The following is a 27302-nucleotide window of genomic DNA, read 5'->3' on the forward strand; positions in this document are numbered from 1 at the left end:
AGCTTTTCCCAGTTATTTATAGAGAATTTTCAATTTCTCTTGGTATTCCGCTTGTATTGAGTCCTGAAATTTTCTACCTTTTGAGGAGAAATGTCAGGTTTAATACTATACCAGTTTTAACAGCAAAATATTAACACTGTCCTTGACAGATATAACTGCTTATGTCCTTTCTTGCTTTTACTTTTAAAATCATTGCTTTACTTCTAAAATATGTTCATATCCATATAGCTGTTCTTTCCACCTCTGATTTCTTCTTCATAGATCACAGTCAATATACCCCAGAGACCTTCACCTTCTCCTAAACCACGGTTCAAAAGTTATGCATATGCACAAACTGCGTATGTCATACCCCCTGACCAAAAAAGGAGGCAGGTTCCTCCACAGGTCTGTCAATATTACTTTTTATTTTTTATTTATTTTTTTTTCATTTGTTCTGTTAAGCTTGTGGCTGGAGTGAAAGCTTGTGCATTTTGCTTATATCTGATCTTGATGAGCCACTTTTCTCTTCTTTTTTTTTTTTTGTTTGTTTTTTAGCATCTTTCTAGTGTTTACTTTTTTTTTGGTAAATTTCAGCATGGCTGGCAAGAGATGTTATGCTGATTGCTAGGGATGAAGAAAATTCAAACACTGAAGCTGTTTTAGAATTCTAATTTTTTTCCTTTAGTCATTTTTGTAAATAGTATGTATGTTGACTTTAAATAGTACTAAAAGAACAAACTAAACACACGTATTTGGCATCTCATTATTATTAAATTTGTGTCTCAGATTGGATTATAAAAAAAAAAAGCAAGAACCACTGATTTTCTGTTATTTCCCAACTCCCATATTTTTTTAAAGAAATTTACATTTTTCAAACGATTACCATAGTTGGAAAAAGAAAAGGGGGTAAAAAAAAAAAAAAAAAAAGAAGAAAGAAAACATTAAACGTAATATTGTTTATATGTCCTGTGATAATAGCTGATCATTTTAATCAAAAATGGCACCACATCAACATTTCAGGTAGGGATTCTTGGATATTTGTTTTTATTTACTTACTTTTATTCTTACTTAGCTTCAGTAGTTTAATCTTATTTGTTTCAACCGGTCCTCATCACAAAACTTTCAGTATTTAGATTTTTATAACTTTTGACAAATATGAGAGCCAAATATTGTGCTTTACTTTCACTATTGTGAAAATAAGAAAAAAAAAATCTGCATTTATTTGACACTGCAGTGTGGATATTCTGTTTAACCTCTAAAAATATATTTCAAATTTACATTTTAATTTTAAACACTGCTTATCCAATCTACTCTTTAAGTGGCAGATATTTTACTGGATAACTTCCTCTAAGTATTCCAGGAAAATAAAACTGTACACATCTGCATGAGCCCTGCTTCATTATTACTAACATTGAATGTGTTGCAATGGTTATTGAAAACAGCATTTATTTAAATAAGATGTTTGAAGTTGATATGATTGATCTCTTGTGTTTAGGTACTGAACAGGTAATTCAGAAGAAAGAGAAGTCATAATAGGGTTTTTTTTTCCTTGAGCCACTTTTGTTGTAACTTATTTTTTGTCAACATTCCAACTCCTCAAATGTAATGTACAAGCTCATGTAATTGAAGTCAGTGCTTCAAAAACTACTAAGATCTATCAAGAAAATTTTTTAATCATTTAGTCCTCACCTTTCATCACAGTTCTCAGATTTCCTTTTTCCTGAATTTGGAGGTTTTGTCTATTACATTTTTGCAATAGCTATTATTACAGCATTTAAATTCTGCCATTTTGACAGAATCTGAAGACGTAACCAGAACTGGGCTATATTATGCTGGAGGATAAACAAGTATTAAGAAGGAATTTGCTTTAAAATCCTAGGTGGAAAAACACCTGACTGTATCATAATCATAAAAATAAAGTTGTATTACAAGTAGTACCAATTAATATGCCATTTCAGTTTATACAATTCTTAATCAGTGGTAATGACTTCTTTTTTTGCCTCTAGCTATGTATAGATTGAAGAACAGCAGTCAACTAACTTACAGGCAGTTTATAATCCTGGTAAAATCATGGTTGATAATTTTTGATTTCAATATCTGGAGCTTATATACTTTAATAATCTCACCTAAATTTAACTAAGTCAAATATTTCCTTTCAGTTTTCATTTCCCTCTCAATTTTCTGCCAGCTACATTGTACTTCATCTATATTATGATTTTGGGGTACCCTTATTGATTTTGCAAATGTCTATACAATTTCCAGTCAAATAAATTCTGTAGGGCAAGCAAATTTATTTCTGTAGAAGCTCATTATTTCTTCAGTATAAAATAGAATCAACATTTAATGCACGTAGAAAATTTCATAGCTGAAGTAGAGCACCCCTTCAGTGTATCTGTTTCTTAGTAGCTGCCTTCACTGAAATTTTAAGGCTATTGGAGAAAAACAGCTCAAAAAAATCACTTATAGAATCCTTTTTTACATTCTTTGTGAAAGTTTCTCTACTTCAGTTGTTGTTGCAAGTAGCAGCATCAGACCTTTGAAATCAATCACACTAAAGTATTGTGTGTTTTAAATTTCTGAATGATTAGAGCCCAACATGGGCTGTTTTATCAGCGTCCTTTATCTATCAACATCTTTTGTCTTATGACCCTTATCACTTCCGTGTCGTGTTTCCATTCACTTTCCTTTCCCCTTATTGCTCCTCTTCGCATTTACTTTGATTCTTCACACTTCCTACTAATACTAGTATGTTGTGAAAGTTCACAACATGCATGCAGTTGCATTAAAATCCATCCTTTGAGCTCATAATTTGTCGCTTAGAAACATACTTCTCTGTGAGGCCTACTATTTTAGTTAGACAAATTGTGGCCAGAGAAGTCTAATTTTGCTTAGCTGTGGCTGATGCTTCTCAGATTCCAAGAAAATATTTTCTGCCAACCAGTTCACTCATTGCCATCTTATTTTGTGATCTGTGTTTGGCCACTTTTAGTTGAAGTTAAGCCTTTTAAAAAGCTGTTACTAAACATGGATAGTAGTTCTGCTAATGGCAGGAAAAGAGTCAAAAATATCAAAATATCAAATATCAAAATATCAATTTAAAATTCCCCTTCAAAATATCAATTTAAAATTCCCCTTCAGGTTTTAAGGATAGTGTATTATTCAGAAATTTAAAAATGCTGTAGTATAAATGTATCCATTGTATATTCAGCTTTGATCTAATAAATTGGAATGGTTCACCTACACAGGGTTTGTAATATCAAAGAGCAAAAGGAATACTTGATTGGAATTATTTTTTTCTTACAGTTAGAAACATAGCAAAATTGCATAAGTCATTATTTGACTATATTGTTAGTATTTCTTAACAGAGAACTGTACGTTCTTCTTGTGACACACTTTTTTTTTTTGTTATTTTTAGATGCTTTCAACAAGCTTTAGTGTTCTAAGTTTCATCTGTAGTTTTTTGAAAGGCACACATAGTAAGAGGTTCTTTCTAAGATGTACTGTAATAGAACAGTTGTTTGGTTTTGTATCTAAAGAGTCTGTTACATAAATTCAATCTGTTGTGAAAATCTATTGCAAAATTAGAAACCTCATGAGTGTGAGTGAAAGCATTCATTTCTAAAATAAAATTTTTGCCAATAAAATAAAATAATATTGCCATATTAGGTATTTTTTATTTCTCTTACATTGAATAGGATTCCATTTCTTAGGCTATTTTTAATTGCTTACATTTGAAGGCATACCACAGGATAGGAAGGATACATAAAACTCAAAAATGTTAATTTGAGCTAATCCTATACCACTGAGTCTCTCGAATGTGAAGTTATTGATAACAATATACAAATTTAATAGATCCAATCCAATATAAAACAGTAACTATAACAACTTGTTTTAAACAGAACACGTTAGTTTTCCAAATATATTTATTTTTCACAACTGGCATTTATTAAAATTCTCTGCACAAGAAATAAGCTAGCAGAAATGAACAACTGAATAGAGTCTGAATTGTGCTATTAGTACCATTGTGGTTACTGCATTTCTAGTACTTAGTATTAGTTTACTCAGAGTAACTTGTTGAGTTTGAATGTCACAGTGGAATAAACATAGAGAAATTATACAACGTATTATCTATTCCTAAAGACATGGGAGTTTGATAACCAACAGAGAATTACATGACTGGACAGTTTTTTCACCTGAATTACATGTGAAAATATTGTGAATTGTAGATGTGATTTTAAAAGTAAGATCATCTGTTTATATTGGCTCTGTTACCAAGTGCTTCTCTGTTATACTATACCATGTTTTGCTTTTTTTCCTATTATTTCCCTGACTATTAAATTCAGTCTCGAAGTTATTCTCTTCTGTATTCATGGCCTTTAAATTCAGTTTCCCAATTCTAATTCTTCTTCTGTGTTTAGCCTAAATTCTTTCTGGCTTTGCTCATGTTCTGTAAACATATAGCTAAGTCAATGTACATGTGATTTAAATACCTTTATAGTAGTTTATAGTCTGTGATAGCATTTTATTAAATATGACTAATTTTAGTATGATAAATAAGAATAATGATAAGGGGAAATAGAATAGAGCTTCTCAAAATTTTACCCATAGCGTACCTGTAATTTTTGTTTTGCTACGTGGAAGGTGAATGATTGAAAGGAACTGTTGAGGAAGAATGAGCAAATGTAAGAGAGAGCATGGCTGTGAAATAGTATGTTTAGATGTTTTTAACTGTCAATTTTTAGATTAGTAGAGTCTATTTAGCAGCTATAGAAGCTGCATTTCACCATTGTACAATGTCTCCACAAGAAGAATTAAAACTCTTAACTCACTGTTTGTGAAGTATACTTTAATGCCCACCTCATTAGTAATTGTACCTGAGGAGTGATTTTTAGTTCGGTGAATTACCTCTTAACAGAGCCTGAAGGTAAATTTGGGTCATGTCACCCATGCTCTAGAATAACCTTTTAATAAACATGCCTAACATTTAAGCCATTTAACTAAAGTATAATTTTATATGAACTGCAGACATAATTGTATGTGAGAATAATGGTCTATAACTAATTTGTACACAGCTATTTTGGAAACCCTCTGTTTTATTGTCTCACAATAACAATGGAATGTAGGTTGTATCTACCAGCAAGTAAATAACAGGATTCTGTAAATCCTCTAAATATGCTACACATGTAACATATTGTCACTTAACCTAGTCGGCATTTCAGCACCACACAGCATTTTGCTCACTCCTCCCTGGTGGGATGGGGCAGAGAATAGGACAAAGGGTAAAACAGTACAAAGGGCTGATACAAAAGTAATGTAATAGAACAGAAAAAGAAGGGAAAATAATAATGGTAAAACATTCAAAACAAGTGAATGCTCAGTGCAATTGTTCACCATCTGCCAACCAGTGGCCAAGCAGTCCCTGAGTAGCAACCCCCTCCTCAGCCATCTCTCCTCAGTTTTATTGTTCAGCACAACACCATGTGATATAGGAGCTGATTAGTTTGATCTAGCTGTCCTGGTTCTGTCTCTGTCCAGCTCCTGGTGTGCCTGCAGCTTCTCGCTATCAGGACAATTTTGTGAAATAGATAAGTCCTTGACTTAGTGTAAACACCACTTAGGAAGAAAACAGGACACATGTATTCTGAATATTAATTAAATGTATTGATTAATTATGCTACATATATATATATATATTAAAACATGCATATACATACACGCAAGGGGGAAACGTTTTATCACCTAAATAGCAATTATGAGACAGTATTTCTTTCATAGGTCAGGCATTTCTTTCATATCTTTCATAGGTCAGTATTCAGATTATTTTGGCACGAAAATGTACGTGCAAATATGTACAGCTGGAAAAAAAAAGAAAAAACAACCCCCAAAACTCTTGACCTATAAAATATAGATTATTTGAGTGCTAATTAAGGTGCTTCTGATACTCCACAATACTAGTTTTCAAATGTAAATTTACTGTGCAGCATTTTATTACAGTGACTAACTGAAATTGCTGTTTCAATTATTGAAATATGAAATTCTGTTTCAATTATAAAAGAATGCACTTTTTTTTTTTTCTCTTTACTCTGAGAGGAAAACAAATGTGACAGGACATAATTGGGAGATGTGGGAGGTGAAGTCTGTTAATAAATAGCTTCAGAAAAAATAACTGATAGTAATCTAAACATGTTTAATTCTTCATTTTTGCAGGATCTCTTACAAATATCTAAAGTATAGCATGAAACTGTCCTATATTTCTGCTTTCGTACACCTCCAGTTAAATTTGACAGTCTCTTGTAATAGGTCTGTGTGACAGCAAAATAGCTTTGAGTATTCAGAATAAAGATATATATATATATTTTTTCAGCATTGTATCCTGTTCTCAGAAATGACCATCAATGTGTACATAGAAACAAGAAAATAAGACTGATTACATGTATTGAAATATTAGCATGTTTTCACTTACTCTCCACTGATTTGTGGCTCTGAAATTTCTTGAGCCACAGATGGATGTTTGAAGATCTGTCCTTGGAAACCTTCAAGGTCAGGCTGGATGGGACTCTGAGCATCTGGATGTAGCTGTAGATGAGTTGGACAAGGTGACCTTTAAGGGTCCCTTGCAACTCAAAAAAATCTATGATTCTATGATATTGTAATAGTTAGCTGTACTAAGTGGATTTTTATCCTGTTTTTTCATCTGGATGCATGTCTTTATAAATGTTTAGCAGTATTTTTATGTTGTTTCCATATGTCTAGAAATACTTGAATGTTCCTGGTTTTATTGTCTACTAAAATTATTAATAGTAATTTTGATATGATCACTGAACTTAAAAATGTGCGGCTGCGCATTCAGAGGAGGAAAAAAACCCTGTTGTGAGGTGAACAGCTATCATTTTATCTCATTTTCAGCTTTATATTTATCATTCAGAACATGTTGAGACAAGTAAGGCAGTCATACTACAGAAATTGTAAGAAGTATTAAATTACTTAAGCCACTTATGCAACAGCTTTTTTGTTAGCTTGTAATTTTAAATTAATAATATATTCTTTGACATGATTTCTGTTGGAAATGGAAAACCTCTTTAAGTTTAATATAAGCGAAAATGCATTTAGGAAGAGTTTAAATCTAATGAGGGTAAAGCACATAAGAGCCATGAACAGAGTATTCAGCGTCTTCAAGGCAATTTGACTGTTTAAGATTTTAGATGACTTTGCAAAACCAACTTTTTAAATAAAGTCTTCCAACTATGATTACACAATTTTTAATACTCTAAAATCTCCAAGCCTCTATCCTCAACTTCAGAGAAACTAATTAGTATGTCCACTAATTGGCTCTTGTCCCAAATATTTCTTAAAAGATTCATGTTATAGATGTATCATTTTTTGGTTAATTGCTCTTGCTGCTGAAGCTTTTTAATACTGTACTGTGTGAATATATAAAAAGATTTTTTGAGTTACGTATTCTTATTCTGAAGACCAAATGATCTTTAATGAAGATCCTGAGGAGAATTATCATGGCTTAGTAGCCCAAAATAATAGCAGAATTAATTTCTATCTGTGAATAAAATATGTTGAAAAAATATTTGAGGTAATGATTGACTTAAATTTTGCAATTTATATTTGCAATTTATATTTTGTAATTTACTGCTTTTGCTGGTTAAAATTCATAGAAAATAGAGCTAAATGCAGTGCAGATTACTGGTCAATTAAGATTCATATGCTTGCAGTTTGCAAAGAAAGTTTGATAAAATTTTATGTTTGCAGATTATTTCATCTTCTAGCCTTTATATTTTGTGACTTCTAGCTCTTTATGTTTTTCTATGACCATGCATTCAGTAACTTGAATTTTGAGCTTAAGAATTATACTGTGATATACAGAAGTATACTGACATGATAATCAATGCTTTTTCAGATATCTATAGATGAATGCATGTGCACGCACATACACACACATATCTTAAAACTATTTATTTCTTCCTTTTAATGTAACTTTTATGCTGTCATTCAGCAATAATTTACATTTCATTCATCTTCTGAAGATGGAAAATGTGATTTTGTTACCATTTTATGAATTTAATGAATTTGAGTTTAGATTTGTGAGCTAATTCATTTGATTTGACTTTCTGCAACTTCTCTAGACATTAATAGTGGTGCTTTCTTTTTTGATCAGCAGCTCTTACAGGACAAGTATTTTTTTGTGCAATTTACTGAGAGACAGTGTACTTTGTGGGGAAAAAAACAAGTTCAACATTAGCAGTCCCATTCGTTAATAAAAATCGTCCAAAGTGTCCTCACCTGATTAAAAACTATTTACATCATTTGTAAATCTTACTATTATTTTAAAATTCCTTGGAAGTCTATAGCAATTGCAAAATCTGAAAAACGAACTCTGAGGCACAGCAGGCTTACTTTTAAAGGTTGGTGCTTGGCTCCACTGCATATGTGTCTCACAGATTTGAAAATGTTTCTGTTTTCAACTAAATTTTATTTATACTTTCCAATTTCCTCCATCTCATCTCCACTATACTGACCTGCCCAGTGCCCCATCCAACCTGGCCTGGAACACTTCAAGGGCAGTGTGTCCTCAGTTTCTCTTGGCAACCTGTTCCAGTTTTTTTACCAATCCCAGAGGGAAGAATTTATTCCTAATTTCTAACCTAAGTCTATCCTCTTTTAGTTCAAAACTGTTATTACTCCTTGTCCTGTTGCTACACTCCCTGATAAAGAGTCACTCCTCATCTTTTCTGTACGCCTCCTTTATGTCCTGGAAGGCCTCTAGAATTTCTCCCCGGAGTTTTCTCTTCTCCATCCTGAACCACCCCTATTCTCAAAGCCTGTCTTCATAGGAATAGTGCTCCGGTACTCTGAACATCTTGTCTCTCCTCTAGACTCACTCTGACAGGTCCCTATCCTTACACTGGGGGCCTCACACCTGGATTCAGTATTATAGGTCAGGCCTCTGGAGTAGAGGGTGAAAAGAATCTCCACTGACCAGCTGGTCACATTTCTTTTTATGCAGCCTTAGAGCCAGCTGACTTTCTGGGCTGCAAGCACACACTCTTGGCTAGCATCAAAGTTTTCATCCACCAGAAACTCTAAGTCCCTCTGAACAGGGCTGCACTCAATTCTTTCTCTGGCCAGCCTGTGTTCACGTTTGGGATTGGCCCAACCAAGGTGCATGACCTTGCGCTTGGCCTTGTTGAGCTGCATATGGTTCATAGAGGCCCACCTCTCAAGTCTATCACTACCTTTTTGAATGACATCTCTTCCCTCCAGTGCTTCAACTTCACCATACAACTTGGTGCCATCAGCAGATTGCTGAGGTTGCACTTAGTTCTATTGTCCGTGTCACCACAGATTTTAAGTAACACCAATAGACGTTACATAATACCAGTTAAGTAGCAGGAGGGAGAGAGAATATAAAACAAAGCAGAGATGTCAACAACCAAACAGGGTAGTGGAAAGAAGTCTAATATTCTCTCAGAATGAAGGAAGAATAAGCATCAAATTATATTTTCATGGCTGTTTGAACTGTAAAGCAGTAGAATTCATAGTGAAGTGCATATGAAAATTAATAGAACCCTGATTTTTTTTTTTTAATAACTTTTTACTCTTGGCCTTTTTATCCGTAGGCTTATTCTTGAAATCTCCAATTACAATTAAGCAAAATAGCTTTGATATATCTTTCTCCATTTCTTTTTCAGCAAAGAGAAAAAGAATGAAGTCTGCATTTGTTTGTCAATTCCCATACAATACATTAAGAAACTATTTGGTGCTTTTTTGGGTAACTCCCTTGTATTTATTTTGGCTAAGATAGAATTAACTTATCTCTATCCCAGTTTTCTGTTATCCATCTTAATGGCCTTTCTGCTTATGGAAGTTTTTAAAATATATTTTAATTAAGAACATAGAACATTTAAAAGGTCTTTGTCAGAATAGTTATGTTAAAGTGACTGAAGACCTTATTACGTTATGAATTCACAGTTTTAAAAATAAAAAAAATAAAAATAAATTTACATTATTACATTTTCTCTTCCATCTTGGATTCTTTGTTACACAACAATCACAACTCAGATTTTAGTGTGGAATAATAACCATCAATGGATAAAATTACCTAAAGTTATTCACCTCATTGGTAACACTATCTATTGAGTACTGAGAACAGATGCAGATTTCTATATCTGTCATATACTTTCAGAACCCCGCTTCTACTTCCTATCAGATAATTTTGTCAAGATTCATTAATTAATACTGAAAATTTATTCTGCTGTGAAATTTTCACCTTTCTTTATGTGAAGAGCATGCTTGCATGCTATTTAGAAACCTGATGACCTGACATTCTACTGTACAAAGTAATAGCACCTGAAATATACATCCCATTAGAGTTTGTCTTGTTCATGGATTGTAATAGGGAAGTGATGAGAAATGGTGGCATTTTAATAGCAAGAAATCTTAATTTTCTTATAGGTGTATGGTGAATTTAATTCAGTTCAATCACAGTAAGTTCATTTAACACATCTATGTCAAGTCATATTACTGTTTAGAGCCATAATTCTTAATTCCTTGAAGGAGAAGTGCCATTCTTTGAAGATAGTACTGTGCATCTTGTCATCAATAATACTTCAAACAGGGATACATTTCATAGAATGAAAATCTCAATATAATTAGAAAACTGAAGTGAACAAAGGCTGAAACGTTTTCTACTGAATTTAAAAGAATAAAAAGTATGTATGTTTAAGTAGGTTTTGTGAAAAATGAGTCAAAGAGCTTGTAACAAAACCTGTTCTGATATGTTTTTTCAGGTATAGATGTGTTGAAGAGAACAAGTAAATAAAGGGATGAAATCCTTTTTTGAAGCATTGATTTATTTGACCATAAATGTAAAACTAAAAAGCTTCAAATTGTGAGAAAATTGGATTATTCCAGGTAGCTGACAGTCTCAGTTCCTATTTCTTAACACTTATACCGTTTTAACAATTCTTAGTCTCTTTTTCTTACCTGGTCTTAGTCTCTTCCTTTAGTCATCTCATACAATTTGTTTCAAGATTTTCACTAGTTTTCAGTTGACTTCAGCATACTTCTAGAATTATGCACAATTGTCTGTAGCTTGGAAAAGTCTGTGGCTTTTCCAGACTTTATGTGTACCAAATGTATCTGTGGGAGTGGTTGAGTGGTTAAAGATAAGCATTTTCTTTTACCATTTCTGGACAATATTTTCAGCATTCTTTTTCATCTGTAATACATTTAGATACATTCTGCCTGCTTTTGATTCTGTTCAGCTGCAATAGACTTACCAGTCTACTACATGTGAAAACTGCAAGTTGCAAGGAGAGGGAGATTCATCCAGGTGGAAACATCTTCAGTGTAAATGGATTCACTAAAGAAATCTGCTACTATAATATTGGGTGCCTCAAATGAGCAAGCAAAAGCTGCAGTTTTTCAGATTTTTGATAAGCTTAAATCTGGAGTGGATTTTCATATGAATGGCAAAAAGAGCCCCTTCCTGATCAAAGATATTTCCACTTGCAAAGAAATTACTAGAATCCTGAATGAACTGAAAATATCAGCCTCATTTATTATGGGGAAGTAGTTAATGGTGTAGTAACAAGTGACCTGGACACTATATCAGTTTTATGACCAGAAATGACTGAACCATCCTCTGATATTATCATAGTCTTTATTATTGTGAAGAACATTTCAGTCTAAACAGTTATAATTTTACAATTTTAAGGACATGAAATACGATTTTGTAATGAGAAACCTTGAGCAACCGATGGGATAAGCAGTGATATCTGTCTTGCCTGGTAGGAACTGTGATTAGATGGTCAAATTGCATGCTATTTTCTGAGGCTGTAATTCTGCAAAGGCAGTTTTTTCCAAAGGAGAAAACTACACTGAACATAAAATTGCATTTGTTAAAAAAGAAATGCTTCTTTAGCATTTGATGCCTCTGAATTTTAAAAGTGTTGAGCTAGATTCACATCATACAGTGAGAAAGAGGCAGTTTTGGAATGAAGAAAGATATAATGTAAATAAGAGCACTACAATAGATCCTAAGTATTTACTATAAAACTGCTTCCAGAAACTAATTTCTGAAACTCAGGAGGAGTCTTAGTTAATAATACGAAAATTCTTGGAAAATTTACTAGCACGTGCGTCTCTTCTCCTTCCTTTAGGAATATAATATAATGGTAGGTGAGCAACCCTCACTCTCTTTGCTTTCTCACCCTGAAGCAGCTGGAAGCTCGTCATTTACTCACCCTGAATTAATTCAGACAGCTGCCAAGCAGGCCTTATTTTTCCAAGTTTCAGAAGGTCAAGGGCTTTTTATTTTCTCTTTATATATTTTAATTTAAAGCAAAATGTTCCTCAGGGTCTTACACTCTTGACAGCCCCTACTCTCCCAAGCAGAAAATGGTGAAATATATAAAAACTCACATTCTCATCTTTTTACACACATAGGATACTTCTATGTTCATTGGCCAAAAAAAAAAAAAGTCCTAGAGGACTACCTTTGTGTCCAAAGTTGTTTTTTTTTTGGTTTTTTTTTTTTCCTTCTAGGTCAGCCCCTGTTTTCCATACAAAAAAAAAAGACTAGTTAATTTTCCAAAACACTTGTGATGTGGCTGCCTTGCTGATTCCCAGCTGGATGTAAGGCAGCTTTCAAATATCAAATATCTGAATTGTTTGGTTTAATTTCCCCTTAGCATTTGTGTCTTCATGCATGCGTTGTTATTCAATGGATTATATAAACAAACGGGATGTTTTGATTTGACTGCACCCAATCAGCTTTCTTTTGTCTAATAATTAAATTCCTTACTAGAATAGTTTTTTATTCAAGAAGGAGACTGCATGCATTCACATATGAGCAGGTTTTTTCCTGAAGTATAGTTTTCCTAGTAATACACCACAACAGTCTAATTTTATCTTGTCCTGATTGTTTTTTATTCTCTTAAGAATTATGGTTAGAAACCATTCATGGTAGCTATCTCCGTTAGCAAGTCCATGGTTTTGGTCTCAATGTAATATATGCAATAACATCAAATTCTATTTTTTCTCAGTATTGTACTAATTCTGAAAAGATTTCATATAAATTCAGAAATAAAGACACTATCAGGTGTAGTTTGTTTTTAAACTCATTTGTCTACCATTATTATGTATAAAATCCAGGACTTTAGTTGTTGCTAGTGGATTATTTCAATGTTCATTATTCTTGGGTTATACAGAATATCATACTGAGATACCTAACCTCTTTTTGTTAACTTTTGCTTTTTTTTTTTTATTTTTTTAAATACAATGCATGTGGCAGTACCCATCCACTTCCAAATGTGAATATTTAATATTATGTTTAGTGTTCCATTTACAGCTGAACCAACAGGAATCTTAGTTATAAGTAGGAGTGTTACAGGAGTAATAATCGTCTGCTAGTCAGTGTTTGCATAGCACAGTTGGAGTTTCCACAGTTTTTCATTCCATATGCAGGATGAGCAAGAATGCTCAGTTATTTCATATAGCTAAAAGCACTGATAGAAGTATTGAAGATACAGCATAGCATCAGATTGTCACTGTCAGATCTGAAAAGAAATAGACTGCGTACTCAGTGTGCTCTAGAATAACAAGTGGCTAATAATATTTCAGCTTCTGATGGTTATTCTCTGGCTATTAGTCCTTCTTATTGCCATTACCATGGAGGAAAAGCAGGTACAATGTTATAGTGACTTAGTCCTCAACATTCAGGAACTTGTGTTATCCACAGATGTGTTTTCTATTTTTTTTTAACTTTTTTAATTGTTTACACTTCAACAGACATACATTTATCTGCTCTGTTCCCTAATGACTGATTCCAGTTCTCTGCAGTCAGCGATGTTGTAAAATTTCAGGGAAAATAGAAAATTTATTGTTGCTTCCCAACACCAAATAAAGGGCTTAGAGATGCCATTGTGCACAGTCCTTTGCTTATACTTCCTTTAGCTCTTTTCTGATTTTCTTCTGTCAGGAATCTGCCATTTTTTTGAATGAGAGAATAGATTGGAGTAGGTGCCAAGAAGCTGCTTTGATATCCATTTACATTACTGTTTGCTTTTCTCTTTTACATTTCTCAAAATTTTATTAAAGTTGTGCAGAAGATAATCTGCACCATTTTGTCCCTGAATATCGTAAATCTGGGATTTTTTAATGCAATTCCATGCAGTATTTACAATAACATGAGAGAAAAGTCTTATCAAAATTACTAGGGAAAATTACACCAAGTATTTGTTCAGCAGAGGAGCAGTTAGCAGGTGTTTGCTTTAAGAGATATCATACGTGAGAGAACATTCTGTGTAGGATGTAGAAGATGAGAAATTTTCAGATGGAGAATTTTCAATCAGATGGCAGATGGAGCAATGGTCAGTTTACCTCTTTCTGTAGTAAATTAGGTAATTAAAAATAACTTGCTGCATAAATGTAATATGGTTGGGTTATTTCTTAATGAAACTTATGTAATACTTAAAAATCTAGACTTGCAGACAATTCAGATGTTAATTTGTCAGCAGGAATATGTGCTGAAATTGTCTCTGCATCACTATTTATATTATTAAAACCAGATTATTGAGGTCATCAGATTTCCAAGCCTGCTTTTATGATGTACCTTTATTTACTAAGCAATTTTTTTCACATGTAAACAGTGATGAAGTTAAGCTAGTCTAGTGCACATTCCTTTTTAGTGATCACATTACATCCATTTTGGTTCTAGGATTAAGCTTTGACTTTCTGTCCTAAACTACAGTGAAAGACTCTACCAAATGTTCTCTTTGCTCAAGTATATTTATGCTCATAAATCATTAAAATTTCTTGATATATTTTTTGATGGAGACCTAAATGTATTTTTATGTGTTTGCTTTTGTACTGACTAGTTAGCAAATTAGTTAAACTTCTTCAGATTTTTTTATGAATTTATGAGGTGGCAAGCCATGTTTATAGCTTCTGTTTTGTCTTCTCTAAAATCAGAGTAATTAGTAAATACTTGTTATTGATTTATTGGCTTCTCTGCAGTGTCAGCATGTAACTTGCAGCTTTCTAATGATACAGTTTTACTAGCTGCTGTAGAAAATAAATTTCTTTCAGTTCCAAAAGAGTTTAATGGAACCCTAGAGCTACAATTTAAATATTGCAGTTTTTCTGAATGTTTGCTAGATAATTTGAATTTGTGTGTAAAATATCTCATTTAATCTGAATTTAGTTATTTTCCTCAATGTGAATTTATCTTGGTTAACTAGCAAGTATGCTAATATGTAGTCCCTTGGATTCGCTATCAAATTGTTTTTGTTATATAAAAAGCTGTTTTATTATACAAGAAAATGGTATTTTATGTATTCCTTTCTAGAACTGTCTGAGTAGGTTCTCTTTGCATTACTGTTTTTGATCAGTTTTTAGAAACTGTTGAAAAAAGAACATATACCACCACAGTGATGAGGTCCGAAATGGATCTTGACAGCTACCAAACTGCTTTAGAAGAAGTACTCACGTGGCTTCTCTCTGCTGAAGAAGCATTACAAGCACAAGGGGATATATCCAGTGATGTAGAAGTTGTTAAAGAACAGTTTCATACCCATGAGGTATGTATTTATAATCATCTTCTGTTGGTCATTTATCTACTTGGATCCTGTAAGAAAACAAAAGTATATATATTAAACAAATATATATATATTTATTTCAAATTTTTATTTGTAGAATTTAAAGGCAGTGCTGAAGACTGTACTGAAGGCAAAATTTTAAAGTGTTTATTTCTCTTCTGTATTATGAGATTTGAGGAGAGTTTAGAAAAAAAATAATTGAAAAAATCAGTTTTGAATATGGTGGAATTGAAGATATTTCTCCGAAGTTTGCTCTTCCCTTCCAATGAATTAAACTTAAAACAGGATCTTGTTTATACTGTCAGGGTTTCATGATGGAATTAACAGCTCACCAAGGCCGTGTTGGTAACGTTTTGCAAGTTGGAAGTCAACTTTTAACAATTGGAAAGCTTTCTGATGATGAAGAAAATGAAATACAAGAACAAATGAATCTACTCAATTCTCGATGGGAAAGTCTCAGGGTTGCAAGTATGGAAAAACAAAGCAAGTAAGTGATATGCCAGGTAAACTAATGTGCATTGAATTTAGCTGGAACAATCCTGAACTTGAGTAACAGGTGTGAATTTTTCACTGTAAACAAGATTCGACCTTAGTGCTTTTATTTTAGCCTGGAATTTGATGTGTAGTGACATTGAAGCTTAAATAAATTTTAAGTATTGTTTTTAATGTTAAAAGTAATGTTAACATTTCTAATTTTAATTAGAATTTTTTAAACGTTTCTGTGTCTTGTTTTGAAATTTTGTTTTCCATAGTAGTATTTATTATAAGAAAGTCCATAAAGTAAAACTTTGCCATTGTGCTGCTGTAGAGTAATTTATTTTGCTCTGTATGGAGTATTTAACAGAAGAAATTTATTGAAAGTTGGCTTTATTTTTGTGAATTGAATTCCTTCTGCTTTAAGAAAATTCTGTTATGTACCTGTCTTTCACATTCCTTTTTCTCAATTTTCTTTTTTTCACAGTCTTTTAATTCCTGTCTAATACAACAATTCAGTTTCAAACTCAGCTGACTGGGTTTTACTTTGTGTTGTAGAATTTTGCACCCTTACTGGTCTTTCTGTGAAAGGGAACCAATGGCAAAGTTTACAACTATTGTACTAAGTCAAATCCACAGGATATTTAAAAATTAATGGAATGTCACTGTCAGTTTCTTTATAGTTAAGAAGTTAATTACTAAGTATAGCCGTTCTATACAATAAAGACAAATAAGTGCAGCAAGAAACCACCCAAATTTGAGATCTCTGATGGCTTCCTCATTACTTGGAGTTAGACAGACTTCATTAAAATCTTTCTGTTGAGATCTTAATTTTTCTCTCAGAAAAATGTACTAAGCAAGAAACTCTTAGGTACACTTGCAGAGCAAGTCCTTTTGTATCTGTGATTTCCATAAAAGATTGAATATCTTTGTTAATCAGGAAAAGGACAAGCTTTAGAGGAGGTACATGATATACTGAGTATTTTCTCATCTCATTTTTGCTGCTGGTAGATAGGAAATACTGGGCTGTATCCACTTACTGCAAACCAGTGGGTTGCACCTACACCAAGCAGTGGTCTCTATGAACCACTGCACTGATTTGATAGTTCACATCTTACATTATGCAGTCTGTTTAGCTCTTTCATGACTTCAGGTTGTTTTCAGCTGGGGGAGATTACTGAGATGGAAATAGTTGTCTCCGTTTTGTAACTTACCATTTTATTTTTTCCATATCTTTTTGGGCCTGTGTAAACTTAATATCATCCAGAGCGTCCTTTGGTGTTGAATTCCATAGGCTTCTTCCTACTAATTTTCTGAGAGATGGCGTCTTTTTGTTGGTTTTAATCTGGTCTCTGTTAACTTAATCAGGGTCAACATCAGTTAGATTTTCTTTCTCTTGCTATAAATACATGTCTTTGATTATTTATCTTGCTCTCTTGCTCTTCTTTGAGCAAATAAGTTCTACCTTATCTTTCTGGCATAAAAGCAACCAAAATTGCACACAGTATTAAAAGGCAAGCTATAATTTTGAACAATCACGTAACATTGTTATGTTTGTTTTGGAAATTTTCCTGCAATAGATGCTTAGTAATTCCTTCCCCCTTCCCCTTTCCCCCTTCTCCTTCTCCTTTTTTTTTTTTTTTTTTTTTAAACTGAGTATTGAGATTCTGTTTTTGTGATTTCTCTCCATTTATGACATTGCATATCTTTAAAGCCTATAAAATTGGTGATGAATGAAATCAGCAGAAGATACAGAGGAAAGCTTCACAGAGAATGTTGTGTTACTATTTAATTTCTTATACAAAAAAAAAAAGGATAAACTTAATGAAATTTTGGTTAAAGTAGGAGAAAATTTTTTTAGAAGTAATGAATTTAGAGATGGCTAATATTGACCCATTGAGTCAAAACAGATTCAGGCACCAGCTGATGGTTTATGAACTGAAACAGCTTTCATATCATATGTAATGTATTTGTAGGTTATTAGAGTCAATTTAAACTTTCAGGATCTATCTTCTACCTTGGTATAAAGAATAATCTTCTGAGCACATAATTGTAATCCCGTCTTTAAGACTAGACTGACTTGTCAATCCAAACAGAGATAGTTTGTGAAGATAAGAACCACAGGACTGTCTGTCCTCTGCGGTGGGGAGTGAAATTAAAAATAGACCATGCTACAGCACAAAGGAAACAAATGCAGGCAGTCAGCAAAAATTAAAAAGATTTAGTAATAACAGATACTATACAAGTGAAAGGGACTTAATATTTGAAAAGATATTTGGGAGATCAGAATATCAGAGGAATTTTGGAGCACAGCAGTGCATTTATTTAAACACGGTGTAAGTTGAATTTACCCTGTGTTCAGTATGTACTGAATATACTTGACTGTTGCAGCAAGTAATGCATTAACATGCTGAAGTAAAACAATCTGCTTTTTCATGTCTTCCTCCCATCTTTCCCCAGAATTCTTTACTGCAAAGTATCTCAGAGTGATAAATGAAACTAGGGAGAGGAAAGCTTAATGCCGTTTACCACCTTAAAGAGATTTTCACAATTTTTAAAACAGGTTCAATTCAATGAAAAAGTATTTGTGTTTGAGTATCATGGAGGACGGTGAACTGGATCTAAGTTTAAAATTCCATACTATGTGGAAGATGGGAAATAGAAGTAATTACTTGTAATTCCTTTGCTCAGCACCTGCTTACATATTATTTCATAAGTGTTTTGATGAGTTGCAGATGCTGTCTAGGCAACACAAGATTAAAAGATTTCTGAAGGTGTCAAGTAGGAAATGTGAAGTATGTTTTATGGATTTCTGGTCAGATCATTTTGGAGTTATCAAAATACTTTTTAGTTTTTTGAGAATATACTCCACTGGAAGATTTAGTAATCTGAGTAATATCCTTAATTTGAAGAAACCTTTTAAGTACGTGTCTTTTTAAAGTTTATGAATCCAAATGTCATTTTGAAATTTTGAATAGCTGTAATAGAAAAGGAGCTAGAGAATAAAACTTCAGACAAAACATGAAATATAACCAGTTCCATGGTTCTAATACTAAGGGTTTTGTTTTGTTTTTAATTCCTGGACTCAGGAATTAATTTCAGTTTAATTATTGCCTAATTCAGTACTATTTCAACAAATCTTCATTTAGCTGCCTGGAAATATTCTTTACTCTGGCTTGACATCTAGCCTCATGAAAATCAGTTTAACAATCAAAATGCCCAAGGATGTTCTTTATGTCTTCTGGAAAGAACAGATTTTGAGATTAAAATAAAAATGTGTGCTGAAAAGTCTTGCAAAGCTGTCATCTAGTTTACATTCTGTAATGTTAAGAAAGATAATCAAGAGCATAAAGGTTAGACAGGTTTTCTTTCATGTACAAATTGAAATGTTATTTTTTGGTTTTACAGTTTACATAAAATCCTAATGGATCTGCAGAATCAGCAACTAGCCCAGTTAGCTGACTGGCTAGTGAAAACAGAGGAAAGGACAAAGAGGATAGATTCAGAGCCCTTAGGACCAGATCTAGAGGACCTAAAGCGTCAAGTAGAAGAACATAAGGTATGATATGGAATTTGGGTACTGCATTCATATATAGCTTCCAAAAGCTTTAAAAAGTGAATTTTTAACATTTTGAATGGCTATTCCTCCCATAAGAACACAGCAGTGTAATATGGAATCTTGGTTTAAGACAAATTGTTTTGTACAATTAACAGGCTTTTATGGAGCTATTGTACACAATTCTCACTTTTATCCTGATATAAAAAGTTTCTTTTTTTTCCATATAAACTATGCACTAGAATACACTTGGCAAATGTAACATCCTTTTGTTATATATTATAATACAAATCCTATCAGATTTTATAATTCATGTATGTTTTTTTTCTTTTTTTCATGTTGCATTTTTCCTCGTGCATGCTGTAGAACTATTGATTCTGTAGCCATAATTGGGTTGCAGCATCTTGTTAGGTCTCCTGGGACTGTGAATATGTAACCATGAAGCACTATAAAATAAACTTTAACTTTAGAAAATCTCTTTTAATAATGTATTCGTGAAAAACAAATACTAATAAATGAAGTGTGGGAGAGAATTTGACCAGTGTATTCCATATTCCATAAGGATAATGCTCTTCAATTTGAAAGGGAGGGAGCTAGGGAGAAAGAAACTGTAAGTCATGTAATAGATTTTTTTTACTGAATTAAATCAGCTTCGTATTAATTTAAGTTTCACAATGAATGAACCTTGTTCATAAGTACCTTTACATATGCACTTTTAAGTGTCTGTGTGCCTTTAAAGAGATAATACATATATTTATATATGTATTTGTGACACATATGGTGATAATGTTAGGAAGACACAGAGAAGTATAAAAAAATAGAGTATGAGGTGATGGAGATGTACTGTGATAATCTATTAATGTTTCTACAGCAGTAGTTCAAAATCTGTCAAGATACTAGAGTTATGTAGTGTATTGATAGGTTTTAACACTTGCTGCTTCATGGCCTATGTCAGTACTATAGTGTACAGGCTCTAGAGGGCAGATAATCTCCCAGAACAAATTCATACTGAAAACAGCTTTTGTGGTTTCTAAAGAAGAGATCTAAACCAGTGAAAGGGCACATGAGCCACTTCAGTGTTGAAGATAATTTTTCTGCATTCTGATTACGGAGTTCTGAAGAAGTACAGGAATTCTAGGACTATTGCTACCCTTTGTGCTGTCAGTGCTTTGTGAGATGATGATGGTTTTCAGTCTGTAGATTTGCTAGTGAAGTGTATATTCTGACATTAAATTTCTCAGAAAAGAACAGTTAGTTATAAAGTGGTATTTGGAGAAAAAGAAAAGATTTTGAATACAGTAATATTTTTTGGTATCTTCACAACTGAACACCTGTGTTTTCCTTTCAATTACGCATGTATAGTTCTATGTAGGTTAAAAAAAATCACCTCTCTCCTGAGGTGAGAAGATAGACAGACCACGATCATTTCAAATTAAACAAAGATGATAGGTTGGTTTTGTCATTGTCCTATCTCCATCTCCTCTTTACTTCTGTCATCTTCTTCCCCTCTTTCTCTCTTTGTTAATACCTAATTTCCACTCTTTTTTCATTTTATTTTTAGCCTTATGACTTATGACTTCCCTACCTGCTCCCACAGTTCAATATTTCAGTTTATTTACTAGGTCCAGTACTACAAATAATCATCATTCTGTAATGCAGATTGGGAATTACGCCTATCAATGAGATGAGAGAAGGCAAACAGCATTCTTTTCAGCATGCCACTTAGTTCAGTAGTGTGAAAGATGAATAACTTGATTGTACAGAAAAATTCCTGAATGGATTGACAGAGAGATTTTATGTTATAAGCAAGGTATATGTCTTCGGTAAGAAATCTGTAATAGTTAAGTGTATTTTGGAGCAATACTCAAACATTTTTTTTAAAAGGAATATTGCTTTTGCAGCAGTTTCTTAAGCATTTTTTTGGCAGTTGTAAGGATCCCTTATTTATAATGTCATTAAGGGAGGAAGCTACTTTTCAGTAGAAGTCTGGGAACTATTGAATAGTTCAAGCCAAATAATATTATACATTTTATAATTAAGGAAAAATTGATTTTAATTAATGTTTTTTATCATATATATCATCATTCCACATTATTATACAGTTTATAATTTAAAAAAAAACGTAATTTCATTACCTTCTTTGGGGGAAAAAAAAAAATCTTGAGCTACCTCTAGGGTTTTTGTTTTTGTTTTTTTTCTGGAAGGCAGGCTTCCTTTTTTTTTAATTATTATTTTTGAATGAAAATATCATTAACTATAGAAAATATTTAGTGTGAGGATCTTGTAGGAATTGATTAAAAAAAAATGATAATAAAAAGAAAAACACAGAGGTAAATTAAGAGACTTCCAAAGTGTTCAAATATCAGGGCTATATCTCTCTTTGGGTACTTCGATACCCTGTGTAATTTTATTCCCTTCGAATTAGATTACCTGGGACTCAAATAACTTGTGATCTGATAGAGAAATAGGAATTAGAGCAGCTGTGGTGTTTTATGAGTTTTTGGTGCTGTCTCAGTGCATCAACATATATCATTGAAACACGGAAAGAGCACAGGGATAGATAACGTTTTAAGTCCCTGAAAATTTCCTCCCTCCTAGATGAGGATTGCTTGTTACAAATTTGAATTCAAATGATCTGAACAGAGCATGCTCTGGTATTAAAACTGTCTTCAGTAAATTCCTGTTTCAACAAGTTCCTGCATACAAATAATTGTCTCCAGTGAATTTCATGGTAAAAATAGATGCTTTAATTATGAAGAACAGCCGTTTAGCTCAGGCAAATTGAACCTGGGGATTAGACAGTGACTAAACTTTTTAGTTTCATTGGTGTACTGACTTCTCACGTCTTTCACAGTGTGTGTGAGGCTCACACTTTTACTTCTTGTGTTTACAGAGCATCGCTCGCTCCATGGTTTTGACATATTCCATATATCCCCTAATAAGAAAGTAAAAATCAACCTCCTCCCTGGATGTAACCTTTGTGAGGCTTAAATAAAAGAGTGAATAGAAGCAAACAGTTGTCATCCTGTTCCTTCATCAAGAATTGTGTCAGGATAAAGTTGAGAAGTCTGAATTCTAAGGGTTGTTTTAATAATTTGATGTACTTCACAGTCCTTGAGAATTGCTTTGTAGCCTCGCTCTCTGATGGAAGTGGTAATCACAGGCATAAAAGTCAGAACAATAGATTCTTATGAGTGTATCATCCCAGAATATGTTCATGAAGGAATTAAAACTCTGAAATGTCTTAGATTAAGAGGCTTATGCCTTAAAATCATAAGCCTTTGAATTCCTTTCCTGTTGTGTATAGCTCCATTATATGTGTTGTTTGTTTTTTTTTTTTCAAATAAAACTAAAATGCTTTACGAAAAAGATGTAAAATACCTAACCTAATCTTCAGCTAGTGCATGTTCTTCATATTGAAGTGAATTATTCTACTTGAAAAAGTAGCAGAAAAATTGATATGGTGAAATTGAAATTTAACATAGTTTGTAGTGTAATTATGTTTTCCACTAGCATTTAAAGGTAGCCATTTTATTTTGCAGACTATAACTATCAGAGCACATATGTATGAATCATGAAGGCACACTGCTGAAGTGTTAAGGGCATTGTCTAAGTAACAAAGTAACGAAAATCATGAAAAGAAATTCAGTAGTGCCTTCTCTGTGGCCTGAAGTTTCAATCTCTCTTCAGTTTAGAGATAAGTATATGGTGAGGGACCATGCCAAGGCCTTGCAGAAGTCCAGGCATATGACTTAAGTTGCCCTTCCTTTGTCCACCAATGCTATCACTCCATTGTTCAAGGCCACCAGATTGGTCAGGCACCATTTGTCCTTCGTAAACTACATTGGATCTCTTGGATTGTCTCCTCGTCTCTCCTTTGCCTTAACGTAGCTTCCAGGAAGATTCGCTCCATGATCTTTCCAGGCACAGATGTGAGGCTCACCAGCCTGTAGTTTCTGGATCTTTATTCCTTTCTACCTTTCTTATAAATAGCAATGATATATCCTTTTTTCCAGACCAAGGGACTTTGCCTTACAGTTTCCATTTTTTGAATATGGTTTAGAGTGGCTTGAGAACCACATCTGTCAGTTCCTTCAGGTCCCTGGAATGAATGTGATTGGGTTCTGTAGATCTTTACACATTCAGTCTCATTAGTTGGTCTCAAACTTGCACTTTGTTTACAGTCGGAGGGACTGTAGGACTCCCCCAGCTCCTGCATGGTTTAGGGACAGGATAGGCATGGGAAGCCTGACAAACATTGAAGATTCAGCACACAGCATTTTCTTAATTTGGAATAAATTTTCTTGCATTTGTGTTTAATTCTAGGCATTTCAAGATGATTTGGAACAGGAACAAGTGAAGGTGAACTCTCTAACCCATATGGTGGTGGTGGTGGATGAAAACAGTGGAGACAAAGCGACAGCTGCACTGGAAGAGCAGCTTCAGGTAACTGAACTGAGATAGAAGTGAACTTAGGTCTCAGAGAGAAAGCTATCAGTGGCTTTAAGTGAAATAAGAAATATTTGTAGCATTGAGGTATATCTGGACAGATTTTTCTGAGTATGATCTTCAACATTTCTATTGTCCATGACTATTGTATGCGCAGGCAAATACAAGTATTTTGCAGAAAATAACAAATATCTTAGAGTAACTTTTTTTTCTGTTTTCTGTTTTCTTCGTTATTAACTCAAGACTAAGGACAAGTGTTCGTCTTTTGTTTCTTAACTTTATTCCATTATTCCTGACAGAAGTAGCATGATTATCTGTTATATTTAAGGAGAAGAACGTAACAACATTATATCATTAAGTAGAGTGTGAGTTTACTGAAACGTTTTTCTTCTGATTGGAAACTTTTGCATGTGTTGTATTTTGGTATTATAGTACAGAAAATGTTGTGATCAACTCTCAGGTGCTTAAAGGCACATTCATTTTAAATGTTACCCAATATGTGTATGGCTTTTCTTAACGCTAACGCTTACCCCATCAAATTGAAAGAGGACCTTAAAAAAATAAGTAAAACCAAATATGTGAATTAAACAAAAATAACACAAATATGTGAAGAGTTGCCTAGGTGAATGAAGTTTATGAAGAAATATCAAGAACATGTAGGTTTTTTTAACCACTTTTTTGAGTTAGCATTTCCCGTTAGTTTCACTTGAACATATTTTCTAAGAAACAAAGAGAATTATTTCAGTCTCTCCTTTGTTTCATTTCTCTGTTTCATCCTCTGTTTCATACTCTTCTGTATACACATTTTGTCAGTGGTTTATTGCTTAGGATTCTTGTGGCAGGGCTTCCTGGAGTACCAGGATTGGGACAAGTTAGTAGTAATGTCTGTCTTTGAATCCAAACATTCTTCACTGCCTTTTAATGCAAAGTCTAAACAACAGATTTTTTTGTGTTCCATTTTTTAAACAATATTATTTGAATATCCCTAAAAGGATGGTGCACCGATGATGTAGTTATGACAGAGCTGGCAATCTGAATGTTCTAGAAATGGTTAAACTTTACCTTTTGTTTTAAGAAAGTCTCACCTTAAAAGAAAAATATATATATGCAGTGCTCTTACTATAGTTTTTCAGTGAACTTAGACACAGTATTGAGACATGTTGACTGGAATTGGGAAGAAGGGTATGACTAAATATGTCATCAGATGTCCAGATCAGTGCTCAAGAAGTATGTTAGTATTAGAACCAAGGGTTCTTCCAATTATCTCTTTTAGAAAGGAGAAAGCAGTTTCCCTCATTTTGGTTTACTGAACGAAAAATAAACAGGCTTCTGCTTTTTTGAATCATTAAAGGCCAAGATTTCTCTAGAGAAACTTTCAATACATTCAGCTGGAAGGCATGTCTGTATAACAGACAGATGTTTGTGCTGTCTAAAATCTAACTGATTTGGATACCAATCCTAACAAATTCAATAAATTAGTAATTAGTATGGGAATTAGTGTAGATAGTACACATTTGGCTAAGCTGATTAATACTGAGACTACAAACTGCTTCTACATCAGGGAGCACAACCCAGGGAAGGAAACAATTCAGCCTATACTGAATATCAATTATTATTTCTTTTTAAATTTATTTTCAGTGTCGGAACCATGCAAGAAAGACTGGTATTTCAGAATGTCTTGCTAGCTACTCATATTCTCTTCAGTGGAATAAAGTAGATTCCTTGCAAACTCGTGGTTTTAGAAGGTTAACTAAACAAGGAAAATGGAATGGAAGAGGGGGAAATGAAATAAAATTTAAAAACGAATGGGAAAAGGTTTAACTGAGATACTGTTCTATGTTTGCAAACTGCTGATTCCTTCAGAGAAGGTTATGGTAAAGTATGACAAAAAAAAAGTGAAAATTATTTAAGGCATTTAATATTTATTATGCTTCACAAATTAGAAGATATACAACTGAGATTTTTGACAAGTGCAGGAGAAAAATAAAAAGTGTGGATTACTGCAAATTGAATCTAATTTTACATTCTAGAGACAATAACGCTCTTCAGTAAGATCACAGCTACACCCTCTACACTCACAAAAGGCAGAATTGATTATTTAAATTCCTTACGAGGAGAAAGTCAGCCGATTTAAAACAGGGATTGATAGGAGAAGATTTTCTAGTCTTACTATTGTGACGTAGAATTCAAAGCCCTATAGAAGAGGCATTTACAGCAAACCTCAAGTACAACGTGTAGCAGAAAACACAGGAAAGTCAGACTGAGGTAAGCATCAGTAAAAATGATTGAGGAGTCTTAATATTTTTAATCTCGCGATCTATTGAAACAATTTTATGAGAACTCATAAACTATCTTATGAGAATCTACATAGGCCTATGGAATAAAAAGCTTATTCGCAGTTTCAATAAACAGAACTTGCTCATTACTATGATGTGTTTGTCCAGTTAAAGAAGCTTAAAGAATAACATATGTATATGGAACATAACAAAAATAGTCAATTTGTAAGGATACTAGTAGAGATGGTGCTTGTTATTGAGATAAACCATGAACAATTGTTACTGTCATTGAGGAAGTATATTCCTGAAATGATGCCAGCAAGGGAATTCCTGAGGAAACCTATATTGAAGCAGAGCACTGAGTAGAATATGGGGTGGTGTAAACAATCCAGCTGCTGTATGGCTCCTTCCTTCAGTCATACTCTCTTAAAGAAAAATCTGAAAGAAAAGTTCAATAATCTCATTGCTCTGAAGTCACAGAGTTTGTAACATTATTAAAAGTGTTAATAAAAACTAAATACAGCCAAAAAGTTTTGTCGCTTAGAGTATTAGGGAGGTCTGCAATATTTTTTCCTTTATGCCAAGGAAAGCCATAGTCCACCTGCTGTCCTGCCAAATCACAGAATCACAGAATCACAGAATTGTAGGGGTTGGAAGGGACCTCTAGAGATCATCGAGACCAACCCCCCTGCCAAAGCAGGTTCCCTACACCAGGTCGCACAGGTAGGCGTCCAGGCGAGACTTGAATATCTCCAGAGAAGGAGACTCCACAACCTCCCTGGGCAGCCTGTTCCAGTGCTCCGTCACCCTCACCGTGAAGAAGTTCTTACGCACATTCGTGCGAAACTTCCTATGCTGCAGCTTATGTCCGTTTCCCCTCGTCCTGTCTCCACGTACCACTGAAAAGAGACTGGCCTCACCACTATGGCCGCCACACCTCAGATATTTATAAACCTG

The 27302-nt window shown here is 33.5% G+C and overlaps 1 protein-coding gene across 1 annotated transcript in view; it reads left to right on the top strand.

The window, feature by feature from the left end:
* Window positions 1-27302, top strand: part of DMD (dystrophin) — a 1000055-nt gene that overhangs the window by 261009 nt on the left and 711744 nt on the right. Inside the window, 5 exon segments of the mRNA XM_031557153.1 lie at window positions 262-384; window positions 15384-15572; window positions 15896-16077; window positions 19473-19623; window positions 23947-24066. Of these exon segments, the coding sequence (XP_031413013.1) occupies window positions 262-384; window positions 15384-15572; window positions 15896-16077; window positions 19473-19623; window positions 23947-24066 (765 nt within the window).

The sequence above is a fragment of the Meleagris gallopavo genome, chromosome 1 (genome assembly GCF_000146605.3).
Source record: "Meleagris gallopavo isolate NT-WF06-2002-E0010 breed Aviagen turkey brand Nicholas breeding stock chromosome 1, Turkey_5.1, whole genome shotgun sequence".
NCBI classification, from domain to species: Eukaryota; Metazoa; Chordata; class Aves; order Galliformes; family Phasianidae; genus Meleagris; species Meleagris gallopavo.